This window comes from Tetrao urogallus (assembly GCF_951394365.1).
Source record: "Tetrao urogallus genome assembly, chromosome: 4".
Classification (NCBI taxonomy): Eukaryota; Metazoa; Chordata; class Aves; order Galliformes; family Phasianidae; genus Tetrao; species Tetrao urogallus.
Window position 1 is genome coordinate 38,388,980 of NC_136817.1, and position 14,367 is coordinate 38,403,346.

General features: G+C 39.7%; 1 protein-coding gene across 5 annotated transcripts in view; it reads left to right on the forward strand.

Annotated features, from left to right (window-relative positions):
- PDLIM5 (PDZ and LIM domain 5) overlaps window positions 1-14,367 on the forward strand; it is a gene marked incomplete at both ends in the record, with an annotated part of 109,490 nt that overhangs the window by 21,847 nt on the left and 73,276 nt on the right. For all 5 annotated transcript variants that reach the window (XM_079535116.1, XM_079535117.1, XM_079535118.1 and 2 more), the window contains one exon: window positions 11,452-11,603. In XM_079535116.1, the coding sequence (XP_079391242.1) occupies window positions 11,452-11,603 (152 nt within the window). The remainder of the gene's footprint in view (window positions 1-11,451; window positions 11,604-14,367) is intronic.

Here is a 14,367-nt window from a genome sequence, read left to right on the forward strand (position 1 = left end):
GATCAGAATGTTGTGATCCTTGATGTCACTAGCTCACGTGGCAGTTAGACGTAGCTTGCCAAAGGTCACTGGCTGCATGTTGGATCTCACTTTCTGCCTCCGTACGTGTGTTTATTTTTGCCTTCCACCTACAAGAGCAGGCATGGCATTGCTGTTTAATGATGGTCTTGAGTGGGGAACCATCAGATCTTTTTTGTTCTTTTGGTGACTATTCCTTGATAGCCTTTGAGCAGTGCATCATATCCTGGCTAGTGGTAGTTGGACAGGGGAAGAGGAAGAAGGACTGAAATATTTCTACTTCGTATTTTACTATGTTCTCAAACTAAAGGTGGAACCTCATCAATTTTGGAAACTATTCCCCATCTCACCACAGTATATGGGGTGGGCAGGGGGAGGTGTCTTTCCCCCATTCAGGCAGTGGGCACCTGCATCTTCTGCTGAGCTGGGTAGCAGGTCCAGCTTGGGTAAGCATCTAGATGGCAATGAGCATGAAGTTGGCACAGCTCTGCTAGGGCAGCACTCCTCTGCTTCCCAAGATGTTTCTTGGATTTCTCATTTCTTTTTTTACCTCAGTAGATGAAAAGATGTGCTTTTGAGAGGCTGTTATCTACCTAGTTTTTCTTGAAGATTTGTTCTAAATACCAGATTCATTTGAAAATACTTTTTTTTCATTTGTTTGAGGGTACAGTGCATAAAATCTCACTGCTGCCTTCAACAGTCTTGCTCATATGGAGCCCACTGACTCCTATGCAATTTATTATTATTTTGTAGTTACTTGCATTTAACAGAAAAAGGAGGAGGGGAAAAATGCTAAAACCTGCGAAGATTCTGTATTATCTGTCCTGGATCAGGTTGGAGAAAAGAGTGAGTGAGTTTCGGTATTGTGTTGTTTAGACTGGAATTGTTGCCCATATTTATCTATAATCTGCACTGAATTTTTTAAAGTGGTCTTGTTTTTACTCCCAAAATTCAAGACTGGAAATATTTAAATGTTATCCTCCTGAGATGTGATCACAATGTAAACTTTGCAGTGAAAATTTAGGGGGGATTTTTTTCCAGAACTGAGTTTCAAGTGTCTTGACTTGTAGGATAGAGTCCAGATGTCATGGCATGTAAAGGAAAATATAAAGAAATTATACCCAGCATGAGGGTCTTCATTTTGCTGTCAGACTATTTGTCCTGAATAGCTTCCAATTTCTCTGGAGAAGTGCTTTTTGTCAAGCACTGCCTAAAAAGAAAAGCTGATCGTCTTCGTGTGGCCATTTCATACAGGTCCCCAGTGGAGAGGAAGAATGCCCTTAAATTTGTGTGTGTGGCTATGTTTTTAAAAACAAAAACAACAACAACAACAACAACAACAACAAAAATGATGAAACAAACTATAAAGGGGGTGTGTGTGTGCAACACTTTCTATTGTAAAGTATACATTGCTTTAAAAACAACCCCATGCACCTGGATCTGTGTAGACTGAAGTAATGTAAAAGTCATGTTTAAAGTCAAGTAAACCAAAGCCGTGTTGTTTGTGTGTATATGTATGGAATCTACAAATGCAAAATTAAATTTGAAATTGTTATATGTGCTCATGAGCTTTTTTAGCTTGTGGGAAGGACTTTTGTGTCTTAGCTGTAAACAGCTGGTATGAATTTATTAAACAATATACAACTCCTTTAAAATGTGTTTCTTATTTTCTTAGGGTTTTTATTGGACTTCTTTCTGCAATACTTTGGGTTTTCAGTCAATAAGTGTCTGTCTAAAAGTAAATGTCTGCTCTAATATTCCCTTGACATATAAAAAGCTAGATATCCACTAGCTTTTAATGTCTCCTATTTCTCTTTTATTTCTTTGTGCTAGAAGTTTTGCTTGACAAATGCTGGAAGTTCTCTGTCTCTTGCTTTAAGTGAAAGCACATACGTGTAGGAATCTTTTTGTTGTTCTGGCATAGGTAATATTTAAAAAAAGAAAACAAAATCGCCTATGTGATGGTGATGCAGTATATCTTCTCTTCTTTCAAGCTACATTGAAAAGTTGCTGCCTTTCATTTGCGATATTTGCAGGACTGGTCATGGATTCTCTGACCTGTTGCAAAACTTGCCAGCCAGTCCCTTCCTTCTTGTTTCTCGCTAGCACAATTTCCTCCCTTTTGGTCTGGGGTGCTCCCCAAGTCCTATTTGATATGGTTGCCACAAGACTTCCTTCACTGTCTGTTGAATTGATTCACCCTTCTCCTTCATCCTCTAAAGCGATCTCTTCTTACATTTAATAAAAATGTATTGATCTTCCAGTCCCATTTATATTCCTCACATCTACTTTGCCTCTCCTGGTCAGGACTTATGTCACTAACTGTGAATAAATTCACTTTTTTTTTTCTACATGTGACTCCTAAATGTATCATATGTGATTCTGTAGTGATTCCCATAGCAGCGTATGGGTTTAGCTTTGAAAGTGGACTTCTGCAGAAATTCCAGTAGAATTTTGGTTTGAGATAATGTTCAGGTGAGCTGTTCTCCCTGTACAGATTCTACCCATTAGATAGACTGACAGTGTTTGAACTTGCCTCTGTTTTCCTCTTTACTTACGTGGTACAGCTTATCATTATCTAAATTATATTGTCTTTGAAACAAGACTTCCCTATGTGTTTGTGCATGCCTATGAAAGTGAAGCAGCAGATCATGAGACAGCGTAGTAGCGTTTTCTTGCCACTAGTGAAGGGCTATTTCTTTCAGGTCAGGTTTCAGTTCATGCTTCTCCACTTACTTTCTCTGTTTGCATTTGCTTTCACATGTGGGATTGTTTCACGAGTAGCATTTCCTTCACACTTCTGCAACATGCAAGACTCCTCTGCATCCCTCAGGTCAACTTCCTACAGGAAGGACTAACAGAATAAAATGTTAATCTGTTTGGTTTCCTGTAGAAGAGGACATCCTGGAAAATGCAGGACAATGATGTTGCATTTGATGCATAAAAGGCGTGTCTCATTGTTTAGGACTAAATAATAGGCTTGAAAATCATATGGAATCAAGATGATGTTCAATCAGTTGAATTTTATCATCTATAAATGAGTGATGATAATTCTGTTTGGGAAAGGACAATTTGCACCACTGTATGCAGTGCAGGGATCTTCATGTGTATTGCCTTCATGCTGTGGGAATGGATGCCGTCTGCCCTCCTTGATGAGCAAGGCCCTGACTGCTACCTCTGTGAGCATTTTGGAGTCAGCAGTGCTTCTCACTGTTGTAAAAACAGTGTACTGGGAACTCCTGTTATGATGCAAACCATGTGGCTCCTAAGGTGATGTCTCTTCAAGAGCCCCAAGCAATTGCATGCTTCAGTTGTGGAATTAATTTGTGTTGGATGCACAAAAATCTTTGGAAGGGAGTCTCCATAGACATAAAGCATGTGAGTGCTCTAGCTCTTACAAGAAGTTTACATAGCATTGCTAGCTATGTTTTTATTCTGTTTCCTCTTTCTGTCTCTCTGAGAAATTAAGTAGGCAGTAATTTTTACCCACTGGCATATATTCTCCCAGGGAGAAGCCTGAATTAGTTCTGTAAACTGTATGAACAGAAGAATAATCTTCAGGGAGTAGCCAGCCAGTTAAAATAAAAAGAGCTCTGGGGCACACTGACAGTATGGGAACCGAGCCTTCTGAGACTAAGCTTTGCAAAATCTTCTAATTTGTACTCCAAAATATCTGCAGGCGTTCTAGCACTTAGCTGTAAGTCATTTTCTGTCATTGAAGTATTTGGAGGAATTGCCCACCTTCTTTCAAATTCAGCTGTAGCTGCAATATCTGAATTATTTGCCCTTATCCTTTTGACAATTTGATTTCTGACACTGCAACTTTATTTCTCCCCGAAATCAGAACATTAATTGGATCTTGTTATTCAGGAAGCCTAGGGGTTTTACCTGTCTCATTTCAGTGATGACCTGTTTGCTTTCCTCAGTGCTTTTGGTGGTGCAGAAAAGCAACACCAGTTACTTAGCCTTGCCATAGAGATACACATCCATAGAAGAGTTTCTTTATTCCTTTTGTGAACTGGGTGGAAGTTTTGATTCATGTTGGTAGTTCTTTGAATCCCAGTGGACGTTTCTAGATTTTAGCTTGTGTTTCAGTACCTGAATAACATCTTTAGGCTACATATAAACACATTTATTTATGTTGGAATTTATTGCTGGGTTTGTTTAGTTAATTACTTCCCTCTTCCTAGAGAAGTTAAGCATGTCTGTGAAAGTGAAGCAGCTGATGGCACTGTCTCTGAAGCTGCCACAGTGCAGCAGTTGAGCTGTCAGAGGGAGGTGGCATGGACAAAACCTGCTTTGGAAGATCAGGGCTGTGAGGAAACCACCATCAGCCAAGCTGTGACAAGTGAGGAATGGTACCAGCTAATAACCGTTCTGGCAGCAGCATCTGGAAACCATGCCTGCTTATTAGCAACCTATTCTGGAGCAAGCAAGGGAAGCTCTGGGCTTGTTCTTCTGTTTCACCCCCTGGCATCAGTGGATCTGTTCAGTGTCAGATGATGAAAAGCAGAAGACAGCCTATTCAAAAGACCTGTACACTGTGCAGTTATCCTATTCTCTAAACTATTAATTAATATTTTTAGATCCTATTTGCCATCAGCTCAATCGTGTGCAAGAGTAATTTACACTGTGTGATGCCACCTCTTTTTTTCAGCAGCCATCTATCTCCTTGTGCTCCTTTGAAGATAAATGGCAGAACTAAGAATGAAATGTGAGGAGTGGTTTTGTGGGTTGCTCCCAAGCAAGATGCTTGAATGCCTGTGGGCTCCCTGCATCCTCTCTTTGTGGGCTGCAGTGAGTTGAAGGGCTGTCTTGGGTAATCTTCAGCCAAACGGCTGCTGTGCTGCAGCTGAGGAGAAGGGCTGAAGAAGAGCAGGATGCCCTGTGAGAACAGGCTGGGATGCAGCGTGTTCCTCTCACTGGGATGGTAGCTGGCAGAGGGGTGCAGAATAAGGCTGAGAAGTACAGTTGATGCTTTGCTTTATGTATTGTCTTCAGTGATGGTTGGCATGATATGTTCACCTCAGACTGCAGCGTTAGTCTGGGAGCACTCCTAGGGCTGCAGGGAGACGAACACAAATGATGGGAGCACAGGGCAGAGGGAGAGGTGAGGACAGGGCTTCCTGGTAATGGAAGAAATGGGCCACAGCAAAATGCTCTAGGAATTGAAGTTTTTTGGTTTTTTTTTTTTCTTTTTAACCTAAGCTCTGGTTGCTTTGGAGAAAGTCTTCAGCGTAGTTATAGGGCCGCCTCATAACCCCTTTTGTAATCAGTTGTGTCAGCGGTTTCCACTGCAAACCCTGTATTAGAGCACTTATACCTCAGCTGTATAAATTTGATCTGGACTTTAAAACTGCCATGTACGTTCTTGATTTGGAAGCAAGTACGAAGGCTGGCTGGCTAATCTGTTGGCTATGTGAATAATATGGCAGTAGTAAAGGCTGTGAGGAATACGATCCAGCTCTCAGTTTCCAGTGAGAGCTGAAGAAGCTCATTTGCCACAAAGAGCAGGTGCTCCCATGACTCTTTCAGAAACTTTTTTTTTTTTTTCATGAAGAAGTGGTAATGTAGATTCCAAAGCCTTTTAGAAGGCCTGAGTTTAGGTGGGGTTTTTGTTTCTGATTTGCAGGGGAGAAACAGCTTGGACAAGCTGCTGCACTAGTTAGGGCTGGCTGGAGCACAGCACTGAGCTGTTTGTACTCAAAGGTTTGCATGTCAGATCGCAGGGTGATGTGCTGCTTTATCTTTGGGTTTCTTTGTGTGGGGCAAGGGTCTATTCCCTGAGTTTTCAGTAAACCACAAAAGGGCTGCTTCTGAGCATGCTTGGAGCTCTGTGTGCATGTGAGAGCACGCTGTTAAATGCTGCTGCTACATCGTGCTTTGCTCAGGTGAAGCAGGGTCAGCAATCAACAACAGAGTAACAGGTCACAGTGTAAATGGTAGTGTCTGCGTGTGTTACAGCAGAGAGAGAGAGCCCCTGTGGCTGGGACTGCTATGTGCAAAAGCAGGATGATATCTGATGAAGAGGTTGCAAAGCCACAAACAAATCAAACAGATAAAGTTCTCCCGTAACATTAATTCTGTAAGTGTGTATGCTGCTTGTTTTTCATGTGTTTTGTTTCGATATTCTAATGTGAGTAAGGGTGTAGGCTGAAAGGGAAGCAGGAATGGTAGTAATTAATGGTTGTTGTCTGGTTGACTTCTGTTGTGTTTATCCAGTTCTTGAATTACTATAGGCAAAAGTGCATTAGAAGTGCTGGAAAGATAAAAATCAAACTGGAGAGAACCCTTAAAGTTTTAAATTCAGAGTAAACAATTCCATTCTAGGAGTGTGGAAGTTACATCTGATGTTGAAGGCTTTTTTGCATCATCAGGGAAAGCATTATTTGCTGTCGGACTACAAAATAGTCTCTGGCAAAGTGGTTGTGATGCAGCACCAGGCAAGCTGCTGGTAGCTACAGTTGATTCAGGGCAGGTAGTATAGGAAAGACAAAAGGCAGCATCCATCTTTGTATATAGCCCTTTGTCTTATGGATAACTGCAGTCTAGGTATTTCATTTGTTACTGCATAAAAGCTAAGTAACAGGATGGCCCAAATAAGAGATATTTGTCAAGCTTTCTTCATAGTCATGTGAGGGAAAACAAATGGTTATAAGCTAATTAGGAATGAGTTAAACTACAAATTGCATTGATTTGGAGATAGGTGTGCATGTATGTGTGCACATACAATTTTCCTGAAAAGAATATTATCTTAAAATATCTCTGGAAAGCAAAAGAGGTACATTTATTTTTCTCCCTCTCATCTCCTTTTTTATTTTTTTAAATGCTGTTTATTAAAAAAAACAAAAGATAAAAGATGAGCTAAAATTTAGCTCAACAAAATGGCTTTATTGCAGTGTGATTTGGCCTGCTTGCTTTTAGAAATTGGAAGGGTATAACTGTGCTGGGATTACTTTCCACTGCCTTTGAAGTTCATCCTGGATCAAGAACTAGTTTACTTTTGTTTTATCTTAGTTTGGAACGTAGATTAGAACAATGTTTGCAGCTTGGAAATTCTGCTGTTTAAAAACAACAGCAATGAAAAGAACTTGGAGATCAAACAAAGCTGAAGTCTAATATTAGATGGATGATTTTATAAGTGTTTATTAGAAAGTGTCCAGAGTGTGGATGGCATAGACTGGGTTTTGACTTTCAACCACGGAGCTGGGGGCTGCTGTGAGACTGAGAGGAGGTTTGCTGCCAGGGCTGTGGGGATGATTGGCCTCGGCAGGTGCCTGGTCATGAAATGTCTCTCCTGCTTGCCTCCTTACTTCCCAAAGGATATGGAAATGGAGCTCAGTAGGAGCAAATAGTGGCAGTTTCATAGTTTTAGAAGTATTCTATGTAACATCAAAAACAAAACTAAACTTTTTTTTATCCCTAATTCATACTTGATTTAAAAAATTTTGAAAACTCATATTGTAAATGCAGAATTAAAAACGGATTCATAAAGGATTGCAAGGATGTTTGTGCTGCTTAGAAATCTGTTTGACTTGCAGATAGCGTGTCTTACAATTTTAATGCCGTACTCTTCTGTACATATACCTTGTTGCATTATTTCTGTTTGTTGTTTAGGCATATTTAAACATGCATATGTTTTAATTATATCCTTTCTTCATACTAGGATTTCTGCATTAGTTTTTGGCTTTTTGTCCATCAGTCTATTGGTATTTTGGTCTTTAAGCATATGTAACACTGTAGTTCACCTCTGACTGATGCAGGCTCATCTTACTAACTTCATAGCTAAAGTTAAATGTGCAGTATAAAGACCAAACCACTCATACAAGACAAGTGCTGTGTAAAAGTAGATATGATTTATGAATAGCACTCCAGGTTTTCTTATATATTGGCACCTGTATTTTTATTTTATTTTTTTGTAGAACTTCAATATCGGTTGGATTTTTTCAAGTTCTGAATTTAAAAACAGAAATAATTGGAATTAGTGGTGTGGAATATGTAGGGAATCTTTGATTTATTTTTGGTTTGAATACTTACACAGTAATATGTACACAAATCTCAATATGTGTATGAACTTACTGTTTGTAATGGTAATGTGCTGTTAGAGAAACAAAGAGATGTCAAAACTGAGATTCCTGGAAGTAAAAATACATCTGCAGTCCATAACTCTTTCAGTGTTCGAGTTCCTACTGATGTATTCAGTGTAGATGTTTATTTTTATTTAGGTATCTGTTAATGCTCTGTATGCTCTGAGTATATTGCTCTTTTCAGTATCTGTAGCAAAGCTTGCTCTGTAGCTTCAGTATGAGATGAACAGATGCTTGATGAACCAGGGATGCTGGCAGGCACTGCCAGGGCAGAGTCATGCTGAGCTGAGATTTCCTAGAAGTACCAACCTCTCCTCTCATTAGTCAGATCTCTGATCCCAAATCAGTGAGTGCTATTTGGAAGTTTTATCCACTCTATCTAGATAAGGAGATTAGTGCACTGGCATCCCTCTGCCTGCATGGTTCAGCCATTAACAGTCCAGTAATTTGTTAATTCAGTCGTGTCTGTGATCTCTTCATCTCTAAGGCAGATTCGATTCCTTGCCTGCCCACCAGGTCTCATGGACACAGACAGAAGCTTACCTTGCTTTCTGGAACGTGCTGCTTTCTTCCCAAGATGGACTTCTCAATGACATTTTTAATGACTTTTTGCCCAGGGCTCACTTCTGAAATACAATTTTGCAGCTCCCTCTCATTAAGGCATACAGAGAACTTCGTTACAAGATGACGAATATTTAAGAGTGGCCTCTTCGAATATCACTCTGACTCTGTTTTGTTATGTGTTGGCACTGTAATTAGACAAAAAAAAAAAAAAAGTGTTCTTTTTGTTTTACTTTACACTTTTCCAGATCATAAGCACGCCTCCCCAATGAAAATATTCACTCTGAAGCCTGCTTTTTGATGTTTTGCTGCTTACCTGCTTTTAGGTTGCTCTTTTCATCACCAATTACATCATATGTGGATTATGCCCATTTATGTATATTCTGAGAAAGCTGGATTTTTATTAACTTCAGCAGTCCAGCTACTAGGCATGGTGATCCTTCTGACCTTTAGCTTTTAATGCCCTGACGTTCCATTCCCTTTTGCAGACGTTGCTGACAAATGTCAGCCTGCTGTAATGTAGCGATTTAGAGAACTGTTTACTGTGGTTTTCCCCTCGCCAAGATTTAAGGATCTTCTCTATAAATAACTATGTTGGTCATAGCTTTCTGCATGCTAATGGGATTCCCTGAACTGGGTTTTATCGTCATTAGGTCTCTTCACTGAAAGTTGGGTCTGAACACCAATTTTTTTGGAGAAATTCTGAGTTTGATGTTGAAGTCTTTTGGAAATTGTTTTACCACAGAAATCGTAATTCTGAGTAATGTAGCAAGTCCAGAAGCTTTCAAAAATAAGAGCATCATTTTTTTCCTGTTTTCTCCTAGTCTTGCTTGCGTGAAACTTGCTCTGCTGCCTTCCATTTATTAGCATGCTTCACTTTCATCTCCGGGTAAAATAATTGTGTTGACCTGTCACGGTGAGGGACAAACTGCTCTTCTGAACCTTAGGAGATTGCAAGTCTTCCTACTTCTCCTGCTTCCCCTTTCACAAAGATAATGCATTTCATAAAACTAACACCAAACTGGAAGATTTATCAGGTTTTATTTGAGTTTTTGGCTAATGTTTTGAGTGGTTGATGATCGCTACTTCAAATGTCTGTGTGATAGAGACTGATGTGGGAAAGTGTGAGCTGCAGCCCACCAAATGTAAAAGCTTCTGCTTTCAGTGAATGTTGTCAAATTAAGAGGTTTGGGGGCTATTGCATTTGCATTTTCCTTGTAGCATTATGCAAAAGTGTCTTCAGATGCTGTCAGATATACATCCTAGCTGTTGTGCATCATCCCTGAGATTTTAGGAAAGCCATAACCACATCTGATAGGCTGATGGGGTACTTCCCACAGGTTTATTAAGAGGTGACACTGTTCCTTGTGTCACTGTTTGTATACAAATACAAAAAGTGAGTCTCTCATATTCAGTGTGTTTGTACCCCCTTGCCACAGACTGATTTCAAGAGCTAGCCTTGTTTCTCTTGTTGGAAAAGTAAATGAGGGGTAGATTAGTGATTTGTCATTGTTGAAAGGCGTAACTTCCTGATAGCTGCTGGATGCAGTACAGGAGAGACTGCAGGCAACTCAGATGAGGGCCTTCATTTTGCTTTCCCTTGGGCAGCTGCTTGATTTACAGCAATTGGAGTTCTCTTTGGGCCATACTTTTGGAAATGAAGGCAAAGTAATTGTGTTACTTGCAGTACCTCCCTAAAAGTAGTGATTTCTTCAAGAAACCGACTCATGCTTGCATGCAAAGTAGACATGGGGTTTTACATACATGGCCAAAAAGTAAAAGCTTGTCTGCTGTAAGAGAGAAATATGAGTACAAAGAGGGAATTTGCACCATGTAGGACTGTTTTCAATAGCTAGTTACAAAGTGCTCAACAGATTGAGGACCATGAGTATAAATCAGTATGTAAATCTTACCATGGATTGCTGGTTTTTTTTTTTTTTTTTTTGTGTGTGTGTGTGTGTCCTTGGGAATAAAGCTGGTGGCATCAGATGAAAAGATTAATTTATTGTTCAGTCAGAGTCAGTAACGTGATATTTACAAAAGTTTTTGTTGTTAGAGTGCTCCATTAAAGTGGACCAAAGGCAGCTGAGCTGAACTTCAGCAGTGACCTTGATCAAAGAGTCAGACTTTTCAAGAATCCTTTCTTATTCTGTTTTGAATATACTGCGGGTCACTGCAGCTATAAACCAAGAATGAGTCAAAACAAAATTCTGTAACTGGCCTGTCTGTAATGTTGAACTTTTGACTTTCTTGTAGTTGCATCTTGGGGGGAAAGATAGCTTCACCGTTAATAAAGACTTTCATATGTATAACCAACTATTGACAAATGCATAAACTTTGAGGAGATGGATTAGATTGAAAAACTAGAATTGAAAAACCTGACTTACAGCCTTTCTTTCACCCATGTGAGAAATCTCAGATGTGAAGAGATAATAGACTGAAGCTTGCAACCAGGAAATTTTATGAGCCTATCCCTGCTTGCCTTTCTAGGTGAATGTGCATAGCTGTCATCCAGTCAATGAGGAGTGTGGTTTTGAAAAATAGATAATACCATGCAATGCTTTTCCTGTCATTAACATGAAATAAAAACATGAATTTATAAACAATGCTTCACCAAAAAGATGGTACATACACTGCAACATCCACAAAAACAAGCTTATAGAGAAGAAACTCAAACTTTTTCCATTTTTTATGACCAAACATCATATAAGTTATTTTCCTTTGTTCAGAGAATATAAGCATAAGGTATTTAAGTCTCTCATTTGCCCTTCTTGTGGCATTTCAGCTTAACGACGGTGGAAAAGCAGCCCGAGCACACGTGGGGATCGGTGACGTGGTTCTCACCATTGATGGGATAAGTACAGATGGGATGACTCATCTAGAAGCACAAAACAAGATCAAGGCATGTACAGGCAATCTGAATATGACTTTGCAAAGGTAAGGAAGCTTTTTCTTTCTTTTTTTTTTTTTTTAAAGGAGAATTAATCATTATGATAGCAGATGTTTGGAGGCTAAAACCATGTAAGTAGTTTGGCAAAGTGCTTGGAGTTAAGTGGCCTTCATTTGAAGATACACTACTGTAACTTGAAATGTCTTGATTTATAGCATTTCAGAAAACATATTAGTTGGTAATTACTTGAGTAGCAGAGAGTTTGCCAACCTCATGTCACCTCTTCCACATTGTATGATGTCTAGCTACTCCTTGAACTTCAGTTTTGTTAATAGTTTTCTATTAAAAATAAACCTGACCAGCCTTTTTTCTCTCTCTTCTAGTTGACTGAGGGTACTTTTTGTGTCAGGTCCTACGTTATTTTTGTTCCTACACTTCCACTTACTCCATTACATATTGCAGGAAGTTTAAAAAATAAGCTGAATGACACTGTGGAAGCAGTCAGTAGCAGCTAATGTGGCAGACCAGAGCCTTTCAGAGGCCAGCAATACTTTTGGTTGAAGTATGTTGTGATGAAAGTTTCTTGAAAAAATTGCAATGAGATTGCGTTACTTCAAATGATGACTATTTGCTAGCACTTGTTTAAAACAACTTTTTTTTTTTTTTTTTTATAAAGTATTTTGGAACCTACTACTAGGGGGAATCTTAGGAGGCATAACAACACTATTAGTAGAAGATCTGAACCTGTTTTTGGTTAATAAGTTGATACTGCGAGTAAATCATTAGAAAATGTGCAGAATTAAGGTATAAAAAGCAGTGAAATAGAGCAAGGTAAAATACCCACTCTTCCACAAAGCTGAACTGTGTATTGGATGTTGGCTGGGGAAGGGTGTTCGGTTTTAGTGCAGATAAAAGTGAAGTACAACACTGTCCAGTTCCTGGAATTCTGCTGGTTTGGTAAATAGTTGACTTTGGCACGTGGCTATTGGGTACCTGCAGCAAAATCTCTCTGCTGCTGAATGATGGATTTTTTCTTTTCTTTTTTTTTTCAGTCAGCCCTTGAGTTACACAGATGAAAATACTGCAGCTTGGTGTCAGAGGTGGTTCCCAAAGTGGTAATGCAGTTGTACAAAATTGCAGCTTCCCTTGGGAACTGCATTTACCACTATAGATTGGTTGGGCCAATCTGCTTGTTCCTAAAACTTCTTGAATTTCAGCATATTGCTCTTAGGGCATGGGGCTATGTTCTGGGAGAGGTTGGAAAAGTGGAGCGGAATGCTCACATGCTCATTGTTGGAACTGAAGCAGGAAGAGCCAAAATAACTGCCATTGTACCCTGCTGATTGCTGCTGTGCCTTCCTTCAGCAACGCAGTTCAACAGTGAGTGTTGGTTGAGCCCCATATCAATATTGCCTCACCAGTTTCTGCTACCTTTCTGAACAAGTTATCCTTCCTTTCAATAAGAAAAGGAACATCCCTGTCAGAGAGTATGAAAATAAATTAAAAAAAAAAAAAAAGGACATGGCTGTAGTCTGAGGAACATCATGGGTGGTGGTGGTGGTACACAACATTACAAGACATGTAGTTGAATTTGTGTGTGAACACTCTCTTTTCTGAGAGGGTACAGTTTCAGCCCTGCTTGCTGATTCTTTTTTTTGTCTGTTGTCCTGCTGTGCTTTGGTCTTTAGCTGTTCTTAATGAGCGATTCCTTTTGCTCAGCCTCTGAAGAAAGGATTATCTTATGGTGTGGTTCATGCCTGGGGCATTTTCTCCAGTGAAACTTGTAAAGTTGCCATTAAGAGTTTCTTGATGAAACAACCCACCAGTGGAATCATACACATTAGTGTGTCATTATTTTTTGGGTTTTTAACAAGGCAAGCAGGTCATTTGGAAATGCCTCACTTTCCAGGAGTCCACTCAGTCACAACTGCAGGAAACCATGAGTGAGGTTTGACCCACTTTTGCCTGTCATTTTAAATCGATTGGTGAGGTTAATATCAGATATCAGAAAGAAACAGCAGGTGTGTCCCATTCAGGCAGTAACTTGCCTGGTTGGGCACAGAGATGACTGCTGTGATTTAAAAATTGAATTAATCATGAGTTAACCCAGTCGTCTCCTGTTCTCACCCTTCCTACCTTGCTCAGGAACTGACTCATGGGTTTTGTCTGCTACCTGACAGCTGAAGGCTGAGTTGGGATCAGACAATCAGAGATCAAAGAAATAGCCTCAGCCCCAGTATCTGGGAGTGGGACGGATGTCCTGTCTTGAGGTGGTGCTTCTCTGCAGTCCCATGGGCTCAGCTGTTTCTAATTTTGCTTGGATCTCATGAAACCAAAGCCATGGGCAGTGCACTCCCAGCTCTCCTGCCTGTGAGGGATTTGCTTTGTTGGTTTGTTTATTCTTTTTAGTCTGGAAAAAAGCGCTTTGCAAAGTTGGATAGACTCACGCTAGCTGCAGATGCTGCTTGCCCATGGGAAGAATGGCTTGTGGCTATAAATGGGGTGGTGAACTAAGATTTTAATACTGAGGGATTTCCGTAATTACATTCTTCTGTTCCTACCTCTTCTCTCAAAACTACATAGAGTATTCTGAGACATTATTGCTCCTCTCCAAGATTAAAGAGAAGCTGTGAATGTGAAACGGCATTGGTCTCTAAATTATTTGTCAATACCACTGATAAGAAAACTTAAGACAACTTCTTAAAAAATAAATTAAAAAAAAAAAAAAAAAAAACCACTTGAATTTTTATATACTTCTGCTAATTGATAGCTACAGTGCAAGAATGCTGAAGTTAGTCCTAAAAGCATATA